This window comes from Desmodus rotundus, chromosome 4 (genome assembly GCF_022682495.2).
Source record: "Desmodus rotundus isolate HL8 chromosome 4, HLdesRot8A.1, whole genome shotgun sequence".
NCBI lineage: Eukaryota > Metazoa > Chordata > Mammalia > Chiroptera > Phyllostomidae > Desmodus > Desmodus rotundus.
The window spans coordinates 134,558,439-134,576,639 of NC_071390.1; the positions used below are offsets into that span (position 1 = coordinate 134,558,439).

Sequence of the window (18,201 nt, forward strand, 5' to 3'; positions counted from 1 at the left end):
AGATTATCTCTATAATTTTATCAACAAACGGTCACATCTTTCTTTGATATATTTGAGCTTTTATCATTTATTTTTTTCCTTTAAATGTGTGACCATGGACAAATCATGGCAGAGCACTTGGTGCTAAAATTGGATTTGATATTGACCAGATACAAGTGCTGAACACACAAGCTTTCTGGACAATTACAAATTGTGCACAGCATCTTAGAAAGTCAACTTTGAAGGAACAAACTTGTTTGATTTCATGATATCATAGCTTAACCAAATCATCCACCCCTTTCCCCCCACCTTCCATCCTGTAAATATGTGGAGTTAGTCACCTAGGGAAACTAGGTAAAAAGATAAAATAATTCAGAATATATCCATCTTCACTATTAGAAAACCTTCTTACAGTTTGCCCATTCTTAGAAAGTTCTGATGCCAGTATCTTCATGTATAATATACAGGGAGCTCTTCTGGTCATGAAAAATATCCCCTATGGGTGGGATTTAAAAAAGAAAAAACAAACTCTCAGGGGATTCTTGGGTACTCCTGTGATATTCTAATTTTAGGGTAGTTCCAGGGCTGAACATTCCCTTAACAGCCAACAATGCCTCTGGGGAGCCCCTATAGCCAAACACGAGTTAAGAGTTCCCCTTGGGAAATAGTTTCTACCGCTACAGACACCCCAGCCCACCCTCATGCTGGACTCCATTCCAAGGCAGTTACACTCCTCTCTGCTCACTCCAGGTAATTTCAGGCCCACCGCCTCATAAAGTAGCTCAAGGCATGTGGGTGACCACACCTGTTGGAGTTTACTAGGAAAAAACCCCAAAACTTCTATTATACAATATAATACACTAATTAAAGAGGGCATGGGAATAAACTTAACAAAAGATGTGAAGGACCTATATAAGGAAAACTACAAAGCATATGTACAATTTAAGAAACAGTTTCTAAGGAACACCCATATGGCTATCAACCAAATGAGGAATATCGTCAATACCCCTCAGAGTGCCAAGCCCTTCCTTGTCACAGCCCTCTCCCCGAGTGTGTCTTTTTGAGGAACTCCCTCTTCAGTACCAGCAGGGACTCTTGGCCAGGATTTTATCAGCACTGTAGAAGTGTTAGAAAGACTTTCCAAAAATAGTCCTGACTGTATAGCACATGACACTTTTTTGGCATTTAACAAAAAGGCTGCTACTATTTTTAAAAATTTCTCTATTGATCATAGGAAATGACTGTTTTCCAGGACATAAAAGGCATGTATGTTGTGGAGAATAGCTGGCTTTAGCAATTCAAAAAATTTTAATTTGTTTTTTATGGTAATTTTTAAAAAGATATTTAAAGCAATTTGCATTTCCCCCTTTGAATTCTGTGTTTATGTCACTCAGCTATTGGGTTCTTAGTCATTTTTCCCTAAGCTTGTTGTGTGGCTATGTATGTGCATGTGTGCATATGAAAACGAAGGTCAACTCTTTGCCTGCCATACTTGCAACAAACATTTCCCCCAGCCTGTTGTTTAAGAAGGCATAGCAATTCTTAATTGCATTTATGAAGATTATATTAACCTTTTCCTCCATGGTTTTTTCCAACCATTTTCAAATAATTTGAACAGAGATTCTCAAACACACACTAAGTAAAGGGAATATTAGAATAAACCCACAGGCACTCATTACCCAGCACAATAACTATCAACATTCCACAATTCCTGTTTTAGCTATTCTCTCCCATCCCTGCACTGTTCTTTTGCTGAAGTATTTTAAAATAAATTTCAGAGATAATATCTTGTTACATATCAGTAGTTCAGAATATTTCTCTAGCTGATAAGAACTTTTCAAATAAAATGAACACACCCATTATCATTTAGAATAATTCCTTAATATCTAATATCCACCCTGGCTCAGTTTTCTCTTATTGTTTTTAAATGTCATTCCGAATTGGATTTTTGAATCCAGATTCAAATAGGGTCCATGTGGTATGTTTGGCTGACATGTCACTAAGATTTCCCTCCTGTTTATAGTCTATGCCATTTATTTGTTGAAGGAACTGGGTCATTTGATCCAATAATCCAGTGATCCTAAGACATCTTTCACTTTCTGGATTGGATGACTGCATCCTTGTGATGTCATTTACTACATTACTGTATCTCCTGGATTTTGTACCAAGTGGTAGTGATAGCTACAGACTTGATAAACTTGGGGTTTAACTTGGAAGGTCAGAATACTTCACAGGTGGGGCTATGAACCTCCCACTGCATCATGTCATGGGACATAAAATGTCTGAATGCCCCACTTTTAGTGATGTTAAAATTAATTAGTGGTTGCAGGTGTTGTCAGCCTGATCTCTCCTTTATAAAATTCCGAATTAACATTTAGCTAACAGCTTTAATGGTCATTGATAGCTGACTATGTTCCAACAGGTACTTTAAGCTTAGACAGACTTACTCTACTATAGTAGCAGACCATTGAGTATGTTCCCAGGATTTCATTGTGTGGGGTTTTGAAAACATTGATTAAAGACAGACTCCATTATTTACAGAGACCCTATAGTAGGACTCAGACTAAGAGTATTCCGGAGAAGGTCGGGTGTGTATTCTGTTCGTTTATAGTAAGTAGCACTTCTAGACCAGAATGGAAAACTCAGACTTTTTTGATTATTCAAGCTTTTATCCAATTACTAAGTTTTTAAATCTTGAAAATGCCACGTTTTTATTTCCACAAATGCTCATTTTGCCATTGAGGGAAGTGACCTTGAAAACTGTACACATTACCTAAATGACTCAAATTTAAGCAGAATTAGTTACATTTCCTTTTCTTCTCTTTAAGAAAAATAACATAGTCACCTCTTTCCAGATGTTGGCAACTTCTGTCTGCTCCTTAAATTGGCAGAAATAAAACTTACTGGCAGGGTAATTATTTGAGTCCTTTTTTTTTTACTACCTTAGGGAAAATGGTAGTAGGTATTTAGTTTTAATCAGGAATAAAAAAATCTGTAAGGCTTTTCTCAGTGGTTTCACTGATTCCAAAATGTCCCATTCAAGCTAATGTCAGGCTGGTTGTGCAAAAACTTTCATTACATTATGGTTTGCTCAAGAGGCATCCATAGTTCACTAATGCTAACAAAACCAAATCAACTGCCTACTTCTGAGTTCTGAATTGCATTAGAAATCCCTCACCACCTAGCCACCCTCTGTCTTACCATGCATTCTTCTGAGAAGCTCTTGTCCACAGTACTGTTACTCTAGTCTGCTCTCTGCCTCTGTGTGTTTGTGCACATCCTAATCCCTAATTTGAACACTTTCTCTTTTTCCTTTCCAAAACACATTCTAGCCTTATTTATTTTTTATTTTTCAAATCCAGATCAAGTTCAAACTCATGTACAATATTTTCCTGGTGGTGCCCTTGGTAGGATCTCTTTCTGCTTTAAAGTATGCCTCTCTACATATAGAATGGAATAGTTTAGCATGTAAATTTTTTATTTCACTGTTTACAGTGTATTTGGTACAGCTCTCTAACTAGATCACAAGAGCAAAGTTAGTATACTGCATAGGATTTTATTTTAAAATCTTAATAAATTGAAATAACTATTCATTTTTAAAGGATAATTTTGATGATGTACTTATTAAATCCACAAATGGCATGGCCCTAAGAGTGTGGTAGATTTTTGAAATGGACAGAATCGTCATGTTTTCTTACATCAGGTCCTCTGTAAAGTGGCTTTGAAGCTCTTGCTACAAAGACATGGAGTGTATTTCTCCAGCCTTTGAAGGTTACTGGCCTTGGGACTTGTTTTGGCCAATAGAATACAGGAAAAACAATGATGTCCCTCTCCCGACCTCAGCACTCAAGGGACCTTTCTCGGTTTATTTGCTGTCTTGGGCCCCTTCTTCCAACATGTGGACAAATCTAGGCTGGTCTGTTGTAGGGTGAGAAAATGTAGAGAAGAGACTAGCCATCCTAGTTGAGGTGCTTCTAGACCCACCAGTCCCCAGCTGACCCAGTAGCTGACCACAGATGCACGAGTAAACGCATCAAGTCCAAAAACCACTAAGGTAAGCACAGCTTAAGTTCTGACACAGAATTAAGAGCCAAATTATTATTTTAACCCACTAAGATTGGGATGGCTTAGCACATGGTGGACATTATGAATACAAAGGGAGAATTTTTTAGTTGGCAGAAACTTGATCCTAAAAGATTTTAATATTCTAGGACAATAAACTATACCATTAAGTTAAAATATAACTGAGGTAAGTCCAAAGCTCTAAATTCAAGTTTAAAAGCCAACTGAGTTAATATAGGACAGCAGAGATATAGCTTACCAACATATATGTCAAACACAAGCACATAACTCAGCCTGGTGTTTCCACTCTTCCAAAAAAGCTAACATGGCTTCACACTGGGTGGAATGTATAAGGTCCCAAAGCACCCAAGGACAGTGACCAGGATGCCGAAGGGCCTAGACACCATCTCACACAAGGGAAAATGAAAGGAAATGCAATTGTGTGCCCAGTAGAAAGATTGAAAAGGTAGGGTAGAGAAGCTAACCATCCCCAACTATTTGAAAAGCTATCATAGGAAAGAAATTGGGCATGTTTAGTGTCATCTAACTAAAAATCAGGACCAATGAATAGAAGCTATAAGAAGGTAGATTTCAGATAGACATAGGGATGAAATTGAGTTTGAGAGGTTACATGGGTATACTGTTTTTTTAAAATTAAATTTATTGGGGTGGCATTGGTTAATAAAATTATACCATATTTATACTGTTAAAGAATGCAAAGCATGTATTTGAAGTTGGGTCCTTAGCCTACCATCTGTGTCACACTGGGCAGTTGCCCAACCTCACTAAGCCTCAGTTTCTCCCTCAATTATAAAATGCAAATAATAGCAGCACCATTTTATAAGATTATGATCAAGATTACATGGGGGTTTGAAGATAAAATACTTAGCATGTTGTCTGGCACATGGTAAGCACTCAATAAATTTTATTTATTATCATTAATAATAAGATCTATATAAATATGAAATGAACTGCCTCAGGAGGTAGAAAGCTCATTCTAACTGGAGGAATTCACAGGAGGTTTGGCAGGTGTTTGTAGGGTAGGTGTAAGCATCATTTGGGAAGTTGGACTAGATGACAATTAAATTACCTTCCAATACTAAGCAAGTCATTCCATATCCTTTACGACAAAAATAACTTCTTTAGCATCTCCCAGAATAGTTAGCACTATTGATCAAATAATGCTCATCTAGTATATTTAATAAACATTCAATTGTATAATTATAAATGTGTATTTTTCTCACAGTAAGAAGTTGTGTGAGGATTCTTGATTTTAATATCTTATCTCCTCTAAAATAATTATATCACTAAATTTTATTATTATAATTACCAGTATTGACCAATATTACAGAACGTACATTTTTGTGCTACAAATTCTTCTTTGTGGGATATTCAAATTTGTTATGTAGAAGCTCCCATCTTTTCACACTTCGTGTTTCCCTATCAGAATGCCTAATTTTAAACTGATCAGATATTTTTAAGGCATGAAAGACCAAACTTTCTTTCATGACTGCCCTCCTATCAAAAGTCCAAGCTGCAGCCAGGAACCCTTTTTCCTTCTCTTGGGACAGAGAGCAGCTGGAAGCACTGCCCACAATCACTCTTGGTTTTAGAGGCACAGCTGGTGGCTCTAGCTCCCACTGCAATTCTATTTGATAAAAGAGATCTGGTAGAATTACCTAAATGGAATAATAATATGTCTATCTTCCCCAATTATCATTGTTGTCAATTAATAAGGAGAAACTCACAGTGGCCAAGGTGCTGTCTTCATGGTTTCTGTCTGATAAAAATCTTTTCTCATGATGAGCTCCAACACAATAATCAGCATTAATATCTGTGAGGAGTATTCAACTTTCCTCATCAATGAAAGTCTAGAGTCAGGTCCGCCAACCAAGAGAATCCTAAACTCTGTAAGTGGGTAAAAGAGTTTCAAACTGTGAGTTTATATGATCTTTGAATTCTGGGTATGTGGTGAAATGAACACAAAAGGTATTCCTAAGTAGAAACAGGATTTCCAGACCATTCAGTGCCTAGTGCATGCCACACATTGAGGAGTACAAAGATAAGCAATGTACTCCATTACTAAGAGGAGACAGAACTACAAGCAAACAATGTCAACAAGGTGAAAGCAATGCTATGAAAGAAAACATACATAGTACAGTTTTAACTTAGACTAGAGGTTGAAGGAGGGGTGGGAGAGAAGTGGAAGTGAATTGTAAGATCGACTTTGAAGGAAAGAAGGGAATGTGGCAGGAACAAGTAGAGGGGACAGTGTGCACACAGCACAGTCACGTAGTACAGAGTAGTGGGGCGGGGTCGAGGGACTGTGCGATGGGAGCTGAGACTGGGGAGAGGTGGTGGGGTGCAGATTAACTCAACAGTCAATAGGAAGCCACTCTGCCTCTTAGTCAAGTAAGTGATCATATTTGCAATTTCAAAGGATAACTCTGTAGTGGTATTGGTGAGGTATTGAAAAAAGTAGGTGAGAGTGAGAATAGGAAAACCAGTTAGAGGGCTCATCAGAAACCAAATGAGAGGTGAGGAGGACTTAATCACAGTAATCACAATGGGGGAGGAGAGGGTGAATGTTAAGGATTTAGTATCATCTGAAGTGGATGGCAGACTGAATAGATGAGGGAGAGGAAAGAAGTATGGGTGATGCCCAAGTACCTGGCTTGAATTGTTGGGGAGAAGCTAGGAACATTTATTGTGAGAGGAACAGAACATTTGTGGAGCAGGAGAATCAAAAGAAGGGAAAGAGGAGCTAACTAATTTAGTTTTGAATGTACTGAACAAATGAAATAAGAGAATAAAGAAAATCGCTCAGGGAAAGAGGGTTGATTTAAGAAAAAAAATGCACCATGAATGGAACACTGGGGAACACAAAATTGTAGGTATTATTGAGGGAGAATGAAGTAGCAAAAGAGACTGAGGTCAAATGAGAACTGGAAGTCAGCTCTCATAAAAGCCAAGAGAGGAACAACTTTTGAGAGGAGGTCAATTGCATCAAGTTAGAAGAATTGAAATGTACTTTGGGTTTAGCAGTTAGGGTTTTCCTACTGACCTTGGCAATGTCACTTTCACTGCAATCTCTCTCTCTCTCTCCTCCTCTCTCCCCTCCCCCCTCCCCCCTGCTATTTTGTTTTAATCTCAACATGTCTCTTATGGCTGATTCTCTTTGAAATTTCTTAGTATAAAAATTTCAGTTTCTGCCACTTGCAAATTAATAGAGCCTTTAAAGAGTTATTCTGTAAGCAAATGTCTTTTAAGGTAAAGCTGAATTTTTTCACTAAGCTATTCATCAGAGAGGTTTCAGAAGGCACTCTTAGAGAAGAGCAGTCTGATCCCAGGTAATCAGAGAACAGCAATCTCAGATACAACAATGTGAGAATGTCTTTCTCTTGCTTTTCTACTACCTCCCTCTTCTTCTTAATGAGAACTTTAATATGGAAAAATTATGCTCAGTGCTTTGGGGACATAAATAATGAACAAGGCACAATCCTCCTCCACCCAAGCCCCCAGCCAAGCTCATTACAAGCCCCTGCAAAAGACAGACATGCAATCAGCCAACCCTAAAGTAAGGTAGACTAAAATAAAAGTCCATAATAGTAAACACAAAGTTCTATGGGGACCCAAATGCAGTTTCCCATCTCTCATAAAATGCAGGAAATAACCTTTAAAAACATAGACACAATTGGGGAGTTCATTGCACCACTAATTACCTCCATACTCTTCAGACCATAAACTTTTATGCAATCTGCTCTCTGTTCACTTCGTTCATTCTCATTTATTTCACCCTGCATCCAGACTGCCCGTATGAAAAACTTAACAGGCATCAGTGGCGAGTGGAGATTTGAGACTTTATTCTGATTCTGTTGTTAAATTGAACTTTAATAATACCACTCTGACTTTTTCATCTAATGTGAAAGTTATTAAAATTAAATGCATAGCCTCATGGATTATGTGAGCACCAAGCCTCCTTCTCCCAGAGGAGATAAACTGGGACACCAGATGATCTGGAATGGCTTCTGAGGAGCTCTATTTTGATCTGAGTCACCTCATGGTGTTATCTTTGCAGTTCATACCCTTTTTAAAGTTCTTTGTGAAGCAACTGCCTTTAAAGGGACGACCTAACACCCCATGCTCACACATTATTTCGCACTTGTGCAGCATTGCTATTTATAGCTGGGGCCTTTTGGAAAATGAAAATGAAAAACTGTAGCCAGAGAGACCCATAATATAAGTTAGGTCATGTATATATATATATTGGCCTCCTTCTATGTCCTCTCAGCAAACTTTGATTATATTTCAACTAGCAATAGGAAAGAGATCATCCAAATTAAAAAAAATAAAAATCTCCCAGCAGGTGGTTAGCGCACAGGTTCTTGAGTCAGGCAGGCCTGCTTTGGGATGGCAACTCTACCACTTCCTGGTCTGTGACCTTGACCAAGTTCCTTAGCCTCTCTATATTTCACCAGTAACAGAGAGACTACATGAAGAACTTATGTTAGTGTTTAGTACAGCGTTCTCAAACAAATGGTAGCTATTATAATAATTATTACTGCAGCTATCATTTATACCAAATTGCCCTGGATTACCATGTATAGCCTCACACATGGAAGGCATTCAGTATCTGTTTATTTCTTAGTGGATGCTTGGCTGGCATAGAATGCTTAGAGCGCAGGATTTCCAAGAAGGGCTTCTTCTCCTTTGGCTTTCTCAAGAGTACGTAGAGTACAGGGAAGGTAGCAAAACTACATAAATCCTGCATGAATTCTGCTGATAATTCTGTAGTGCTATTTCTCAGAATTGACTGATATTATTTTTTCTCATCTATGTGAATAGAGAGCATGCTGGTCTCAGGTCATCTTTTTTTCCTGTTCCCAGGTGGGACAAAGTAATGTTTCTTTTTATGTCAATAACAGATCAGGCCAGTATTTTTACTCAGCATTTTCCATCAGAATTCCACTTGATATTTTCAAGCTGGGTTCTGGGAGAAAAGTTGGGGCAGTGTGAAGGAGAAAGTGTCAGCCCACTGAGACAAGAGTAGAATCAGCAAGAGTTCTGTAATACAAATATGACCCCATGGCCTTTGATAATGGGGTAGGCCCCGATAGCAGGGGTCTGGATATTATGTGTGCATGTGTGTGTGGGGGGGGCTGTTAACAAAACAGTTATCTAATATTAACCGAGTGTGTTGTGTCTGCGCATTCAGGCCGGTCATGGGGTTCCGTCTGTTTCGGCCTTTATAGATAAGCTGCAAAGCAAGACTGGAATAACAATGAGTTTTGTTTAGTTTGTTGTTTCCCGTTCCCATAGGGCATCTACCTATTTCTGAAGTAATGAATTTTAAAAACCTAATAAAAGGTATTCTTCAGATATTAATTGTTCATACTTCATTTACTTTCTGTAGGTTTGGGGAGCTGGCATTGAATATTTTTATTTGCTTACAGGGAGACACAGATTGAATGGCCACTGGTTTAAGCATATTTGTTAAATCTCATTACAACACTCTGGAGCTTATAAAGCCTGTTGACAGAGCATTCTAGCCTGTTTGGAATGTTAGGATGGGTCGACTTCTTGTCTTTGTACATCAGACTGCATTTCTTACCCTCTTGAACTCTGAACTGTGGACCCAATTAAGTAAACTTCAGCCTAGGTTGTGCTTCACTGGTAGTGAGAATTCAGGAATCTAAATTTAAGGGATATCTTTTTCCACGTCTGGTTATTTAATATTTACAAAACAGCGCTAATAACATTGATTTTAAAAATTCTTTGTCTTCGGTAGATATAGTACGCCAGTCACAGAATACTACCTCAATAACCAGTATGAACAAGGATAGGAAGATGAAAATAGCTGACTGAATAGCAAACTAAGATTCCACGTTCATTTAACCATCAATAGACAAGCACTGACTGCCTGCTACGTGCATGTCATTGTTTCAGGCATTTTGAGGAAAGAGACAATGGGAAGAAATGACATAAACCCTAGTAAGTGTAACAGTTGATGTTCTAGGGGGCTAACTTACTCAGTCAAAATAATACGTGTTATTTTATGTTAAATAAAAGGAGAATGGATCTAGAATGAGGCCTGAGGAAATGCTTTACTCTTCCCATAAAATCCTGTGTTGATAGGGTTACAGCAAAAACTAGTGCCCAAGATGTTTGCCCCAGGAACCCCAGACCTGCTTCAGACGGGGAAGAATGGAAAATTATGCCAAATATATCTGTGGAGATATTTATAAATATTTTCAAACTAATTACATCTCCTACATACAAATATCAATAGATAATGGGTTCCATTACAGTGCTTGAGTTTGAGTATTTTTAGTAAAAGTTTGTTTGCCTCAATTCTAAGGAGAACTTCTTTGAAATTCAGTGTGTGGTAGATATCCGCATTTACAACATTCAGAACTCAAAGACAGGGTTCTCTGCTTAGCAGAGTTCTTCCTGAACCATTCAAAAGGTTCATCATCTTGTTCTTAAAGCCAGAAGTTAGCTTCTGTATTTCTCCTTCCTCATCCAGGCTTGATTTGACAGACAGGTGTCAGTGACTCAGCATTTTAATTTCGTTAACTGATGTTTACTGTACCAGGCTCTGCCTTCTGCCTTCACTGGATTATAACTGACTTCCCCTAGGGCACATGGTTCACTGTCTCCCCTGCTCTAATTATGCACCAGGGCACCACTGCAGCTACTGTATCAATGGCCAAAATAGTAGTGATGTGGACAAGATGGAAGCTGATTTCTGTTCTAGGCAGAGCAGTCTAAGGTGGCTCTTCCAGCTTTCTCCCACCACATGTGTATTCCAGCAGGCAAGAGGGGCCTGCCTTTCCTATAAAGGGCATGACTCAGAAATTGCATGTATCATTCCACTCACATCTCACTGGCCATAATCTCACCATACAGCCACATCTAGCTGTGAGGGGGGCTGAAAAATGTTCTCTTCAGCTGGGTGGACATATGTCCCTCTAAAACCTCCATTATTTTAGAAGAAGAAGAAAATTGACCCCTTAACTTGAAAGTTCCATTCACCTTGTCATGAAAGCCCTAGAATAAGAATACTTGGCTTAATGTAGTTTGCCTCAGTGACCAAAAGCTAAATACATAGAGAAAGAGATCCAGTCAAATCATGGGCACTCACACTTAAAAACTTAAAGTTGTATTTATCTATAACTATAGTAGTTACAGTGACTTGCTTTGCTCAGAATTATTATTATCTTCTGATTATTCCATTCCTGACTTCTAGGCTTTTTGTTTTTGTTTTTATTTTTGTTTTGGAAGCAGCAGTAGGCCCCGGACTAGTCTGTGGAAAGAGACAATGATAAGAAATAATATGGACTCTAAGGGGTGTAACAGGAGATGTTTCTTCATCTTTGTGGGTCACCGAGAGCCTTAAGTACTAAGTCCCAAGGTGCTTCTCATAGCACTGGGCTGTCTCTCCGGAACAAGCCATGGTACCAGTCATCCGCAGTGGGCTGCGGTTTACAAGACTACTCTTACATGCCCCCTGTTTGCTAAGGAAAACGTTCCTTTGGTGAGAAAAAGTCTCCGGTGCTAAAAGGAACTAACGATTAATTTGTAAAAAGGGCACCTCTATTTCTTTCCTTCCCACAGATGCCTCCCAACTTTGAAATAAAGCAGCTCTGTTTTGTTGATTCTGACTTCAGCAGTTCCTTTCTTTTATCTGTTGTTTATCCAGTTACTTCCACCCAACTACTCTGGTTTCCCCTTCACTCCCCCAGAAATATGGAAGGCCTAGAGAGCCTTGTTTACATTTCTAGCCACCCTTCCATTTAATAACACTGCAGTCCTTCAAGGTGGCTTATCTCTCCATTTCCTTCTGGTTCAATCAAATAATGTGTTACAGTTACATTTCTTTTGATTGAGGACAAGTTTACCATCACCTAAATTCTTTTCAGAAAGGCAGGTCGGCACAGCTACAGCCGTCATGGGCAGCTCCTAATCCGAAACAACTCCATCCGCTTGTGTACCCTATGCCGTGTGCAGAGGTCATAACACGTTACTGGGTTGTGCTGACCAGGCATGATCTGCACAATGCGTTGCTCAGTTGAAATAATGCTTGTCTCTTGTCTTGCCAGTAACACCAATGAGAACTGTGTGTGTGAGCCTGGTAGTCGAATTCAACGTCATCCTCTAATGTTGCCTATCTCCCCATATCTTTGTTTCTGTCTCTGCCATCATTGTCTAATCCCCTCTCAATAGTCCACTTTGGATCTGCCATTAATTGACTGAGACCCTAAAATCCCTTTTTGCATGTACTGTTACCCTGTGCAACCTCTTGGGGGTAACATTCTTATTGTCAAATACATCAAAACAGTCAGTGTTAATTCATTCTCCAGAGTATCTCTTATAAATTACAAAGAAAGTCCTCCAGGATTAACACTGTGGAACTGGGGAAATAAGTTCGTTTCGAGTTTTCACAACACAATATTTAGTAGCTGTAAAGACAAGAAAGACGAAGCTGCCAGGACTTCTCTGGCAAGTCCCAAGACACACATTTTTTAACATTTGCATGCTTATTTACATACATTTGTTTGCTCCATTCAAAAGGTTCTGACTCTAATTATGTAAAATAACACGCACAACTTCTCTTGATTTGAGGGTGAAAAACCACATATTCCAGGTTTCCTTGCCTGCCTGCTGCCCAGTAGCTTCTCTGGCTTCTCCCTCTATGTTCCAAAAAGTTTCTCTCTTTTATTCCTCCAATAATCATAACCATTAATAAAAAAGTTATTGTTTAGTTGTAAGATTGGAGTTGGCTCCAAAACAATCTCTTTTTCCTATTATGAGCTCACTTTGGAATCCTCTGTTTTCCAGCCAGGGGTTTTCACAACGGCTTCTCTCCCCCGCATAGCAAGGAAACACTGGTTCCCGGTTTGGTCTGGGGCACCATAATTTGGGTGATAGAAATCACATCTGCGTTCAGCATATAACCTTTCACTCAACAGGGTTTCTTGACAGTCAGAAAGAGAGTTTGAATTCTGGGCAGATTAATTATAGGTTTCAATTATCCCCCCCAAATGCTGCCTTCTATTGACCCCTATAATTAAAGCTTGACTTTGCTTACATTTTCAGCATTATTTTTCTTCTCCGGATGGACAGATAACAGTTTACTGCAAAGTAAGTTCATTAGAGCATTTTACAGCAAGAGTATTAAGCCCAGAAACCAGAGCTGCCGGGGAGAAGAGAGGGCAAGAATATCCTTTGGGAGCAATCCCACTCAGCCCAACGCAGCCCTAGCGGCGCTGTATACACGCCTACCTGCTGACTCTGCCCTGGCAGGGGAGGGCTGAAGATCCCACAGAAAACTATCCCTAAGCCAAGACGATCATACTGCACTTGATATGTCTCCTGCTCTATGCAAAGTCACTCCCTGCCATTCTTACACTGCAGTTAGTGTTTCTGACCAGGTCTAGGAAAACTTGGAGTAAACAGGATTTTCCATTGGATTGAAACAAAACGTAGTCAAAAGAGACCCTCTGGGGTTCATTGACATCTGACCCCGGCCTTTAAAATGGCTGCCTTCTGTCCTGACAAAGTGGTGGTCTATTTAGAATCTATATAAACAAGCTCAAAATAGGTGGGGTTGGAGGGGACAGAGGCGGGGTGTGGGGGAGGGGCAAGACAGTGAGTGCTGGAGCAGTTGCCAACACACTCTGTGACGTTCGGGTGCGTTTTGTTTATTTGCTGTTTGAGTCTTCCGGCCAAATGAAACTCCTCTCACTTGAACTGAAGTCAGCAGAGGGAGAGTGCAGACCTCACCGAAACTCAGTCCCAAGAAGCTTGGGACTCTCCCCTGCTGTGCCTGCAGAGCCTCAGCAGTGCTGACAGCACAGCCAGGAGGCTTCCTGTTCAGCCTGCATTTCACACTCTGCAGACAGCTGCCTTGCAGGGCTTGCCACCAAGGCAACGTTACCAGGAATTGCAGGGAAAATAGATTCATTTCCTTTGAAAAACTGCAAAAACTCTGGTTCTGCCCACATACATCTATATGTTGGAGAGAAAAGCTCGACTGGAAGAATCGTTGTTTGTTTTTGACTTGTCCCAACAATGACTTTGCTTCATCCTCGTCACTGGATTGTGTATATGGTCTCGAGATGCACGACTGTAGCAAAGGACAGGGTAGTGGCAGGTGTTCCGGGGAGACTGTGGTCCTTCTGTTAAGGTGTGCGTGGACAGCATCCTTGATATACTCGCCAGAGTTTTATTTCCCACCCTGGCATATGACACTGCCTTCTGTAGTTCTCATTTCTTGAGATAAGCAAATTGAGGATGTGTTTCCTCTCAGCTCACTCTGTGCACTGCTTTACATTTATTCATTTATTAAATTCATTTGCATAATTTATTGAGTTCTTGATACATGAAACTAAGTTTAAAAGAATCCTTGTTCTTATGAATTTACTAATATATTAAATTACTTAATCCTCATGATGGTCCCATGAGGCAAGTACTATTATGATGCCCTTTTTTACAGGTGACTTGCTCAAAGACACATGGCCAGTGAATGATAAGAACTGGGATTTGAACCCAGGCAGGCTGACTCAAGAGAGCCCACACTCTTATCACCTGGCTCTGCACTTCATGCTGGGACTCAGGGCTGTGATTCCAGGTTCAGGACTGTAGCAGTTCAGTCAAAAAACTGTGATTTCTCTTCTAGAGCAAAGTCTTTCTCCCACAAAACAGTTTAAATAATATGTTTGAAAGAGGTAGTATCGTGGCTGGATTTCATACTAATATGTTGAAAGGGATCAGAATATACTGTCTCAACATATGCCACATTGGCATAAGGATTATTTTGAGATGAAGACGAAACAGCACACAAATCACACTGACCAGCTTCAAAATGGCCCTGGTCCCTTAGAGCAGACTGGTGATTAATTCAGTCTGAGTTATTTTACAGAGACACCACTATGTATGTGCAACCCTTGTCCTCGGGATGAACTGGAACCAAGAATCTTCAGTCTACAGAAAAGTAATATAAGTGTGGCCACCGGAGCCCTCTATGAAGCAAGGGTTCCTTCAGTGAGGAAGATCCACTGCCTAGATCAAGTACGGACAAAACAAAAAACTGACCAAACGCCATCATGTTGGAATTCCTTTGTGCTTTCTCTTGCCCCTCAACCCTATACCGTAATTGGCCAGGTTGCAAAACCCTCCAATCAAAACTTGCTCCACTAGCATTAGTTCATGTCAACCTATTCTCCACAACCCTTGAAACTTGTCCTGACCCCAGATGGTGCGGGGCGGGACAGACTTGAGTGGTGCCTCCTGTGTCCTGTGAGTGAACTCAGCAATAAATAAATCACTCTTTCTTTTCTCCAAGGTTGGTGTCACAGTTCTGGCTCCCATGTGCATAGGGCAGCGGGCCCTCGCTTGGTAACAAGGGACTTGAGAAACAGCAGATACAGGAAAAGCTCTGTGCTCTCCCTCATTATGTCCCAAAGCAGGGTATACATTTCCTTTTGTAAAGGAGTCTCCCTTTCCTGTACCAGGAAAAGAAGGACTCTGGACCACCAGAGGTGACCCATCAGCAGAAAAGGCACCAGCTTGAGTCTGCATAACAAACCTTACTAAATAACTCTTATCTTCCATTAATTTTCCCCCTATATTCACCTTCTCATAATTCAATGCCCCAAGAAGCCCCAAACCTTTTTTCTTTCTCTTGTTACTTCTCCACAGTTTATCCCTCTTTGCTAAAATGGTGTGTAAGTCTCAAATATAACCCTTTTTTGGATTTTTACTTCTTCTCTACAAAGCCCTCCTTAGTCACAGCAATAAACCTTTTTTTCTGTTTAGCATCTTTTTGTTTTTCAGTTTAATTTGCATTGTCCCAGGTATCGAACCTGGAAGAGTAGAGGAAAAAGATTTTTTCCTCCTTAAAATATAATTGACTAAAAGCACCCTCTTTCCTCCTAACAAGTTCTGACAGACAAGGGAAGGAGAATCACATTGCTGAGAAACCAGAACCTTGCAGGAACTGGGGAGAACATTCATCAGGATGAAAATGGAGGCAAAAGCGGAGATGAGGGAATCGCAGATCAACATCTCCTCAGCTCAATGTTTTGCCTAGGGCAAGTGCCATAGGGGCCAGCCAAATAGTTCAAAATTTGGAATTTACAGGCCCATTCTATGGGATCCATTTGATTATTTTCCCCAAATAGCTCAAGACAAAAAGGAATAATAGGTAGCAGGCTGAAATCATACTGTTCAGCAAGAAACAGATTCATTCTTACTTTGCCAGTTGGCTTCTCAATCAGAGGGCTTGTAAAGCAGACTGGAGTTACGCTGCTGTACATCGAAGTTTTCCATTGCTGTTCCTGTAAGAAAGGAAACAGAGATTTCAGAGACTTGGCTGGCTCTCCTGCTGCATGGAGCCATTTCCTCCTTTCTCACAAGAGTGTCTCAAGCACTTACACTGAAGAGTTGCCACTCGAAATACCCGAGTCAGCAGTTTTGCACAGGCACCTTCAGTTTGCAGCTTGTGCAAACTCATTTAACCTTGCGCAGGGACATGTTACAAAACCATTTATGACATTTGGAAGGAATTCATACGCACGTGTTGACATAAATGCAGAATATTTTCAGTCGAATCTGTTAAGGTATCTTCATAGAACATAGAGCAGACTATGTGAATCTTTTTTTTTTCTTTAAATAACTTTACTAATATCTCATTGTGTACAAACACTGAACACAGTTAACTTCTGGTTTTCAAATCTTTGAATCTATACGGAATCCTATTCAAAAATTCTCTACCTGCTTTTCAGAACCTTGAAAAAATATGGCCTTTTTCCACTTTGGGGACTTTATCTCCAACTCTGTCCTAGAATTTAATCTAAACCTCAAGCTATATCTGGTCAATGTGTGTTTCTTGAACAGACTCCAGTCTGTGTTCCACCCATCCCCCAATGTCCCTTGTTCCTAAAATACACTTTCTGCACTGTTTGCCTATGGTTCCTTACTCTGCTATAAAGCCCAGCTCAGATTCCCTGAGAAATATTTTGCTATTTTCCTCAACTTCTGCCTAGAGTCAGAATAACTTTCTTTCTAGCACGGGATCCAGGTACTGTTATTAGAGTATTTGTCAATCTCTGTTGGGAATGTGAGCATCTGAGGACAGGGCTTATGTCTCAGTTACCTTTGTACCTTCATAATTCAACACACGTCCTACACATTGCTACGGTCCGAGTGTTTGTCCCCACAAAGTCTGCAGGTCAGAACCTATCCCCTAAGTGACGGCATTGGGAGGTAAGTCCTTCAGGAAGTGGTGGGTCATGATGGCAGAGCCCTGAGGAGTGAGATTAATGTCGTTGCGGAAGAGGCCCTGAGAGTTTGCTTGCCCCCTGTCCCATGCCGTCATACAATGAGAAGTCTGAGGCCGGGAAAAGAGACCTCGCCTGACCGTGTTGGCACCCTGCTCTTCAGACTTCCAGCCTGCAGAGCCGTAAGAAATACATAAATGTCTGTTCTTTATAACCCACCCAGTCTGGGGTATTTTGTCATAGCAGCCTGAAAAAACTAAGACACACCTGTAGGTGCTTTCTGTTAGAGGACTCTTTCCTTTTGTCTGCTGAATCTTTCTTTATGTAGTCACTAATTTCCGAATGCTTTACCAGATCCAACTCTCATTCTCGCTACACACGTTTCACTCCCTCTCAGTCTTGTTAGAATACACATTAAGAGGCTTGTTATTGGAAGAAAAAAAAAAAGGGTAACTGTAGGTACCAGTAACCCCATAAAGTGAAAATGACCTTTAAAAATGAATCCGCTAGTATTGACCCATCCCCACCTCCTGCTGTCCATTAATTGGCCATGTTTTTTGAGTGAAAGGATGATTTTTCCATCTTCTTAGCAAAGTACTGGAGAATGACCCTCTGGAATCTCTCCCCCTGCTGTTACTAATTACCTTACCCTGGGCAAATTACTTGTGCTTTCGCCCAGGGTGGCCCTGCCTGTAAATGTGGTTTGAGTTATTTACACACATCTCACAAGGTATTCTGAAACTAATTGTGAAATCATCGGTGGCCTAGAAAGGCAAAGTATAAGTTCTGGGGAAGAGGCCCTGCAGGTCACACTCAGAAGCCGTTCAAACCTCTGACGTCTCCTGGTCTGAAAACAGGGGCATGGCTGGCTGCTGAG

The 18,201-nt window shown here is 40.3% G+C and overlaps 1 protein-coding gene across 1 annotated transcript in view; it reads right to left on the bottom strand.

The window, feature by feature from the left end:
* RASGEF1B (RasGEF domain family member 1B) overlaps nucleotides 1–18,201 on the bottom strand; it is a 506,625-nt gene that overhangs the window by 137,726 nt on the left and 350,698 nt on the right. The window contains exon 4 of the mRNA XM_024579065.4: nucleotides 16,299–16,382. Coding sequence (XP_024434833.2) covers nucleotides 16,299–16,382 — 84 coding nt within the window. The remainder of the gene's footprint in view (nucleotides 1–16,298; nucleotides 16,383–18,201) is intronic.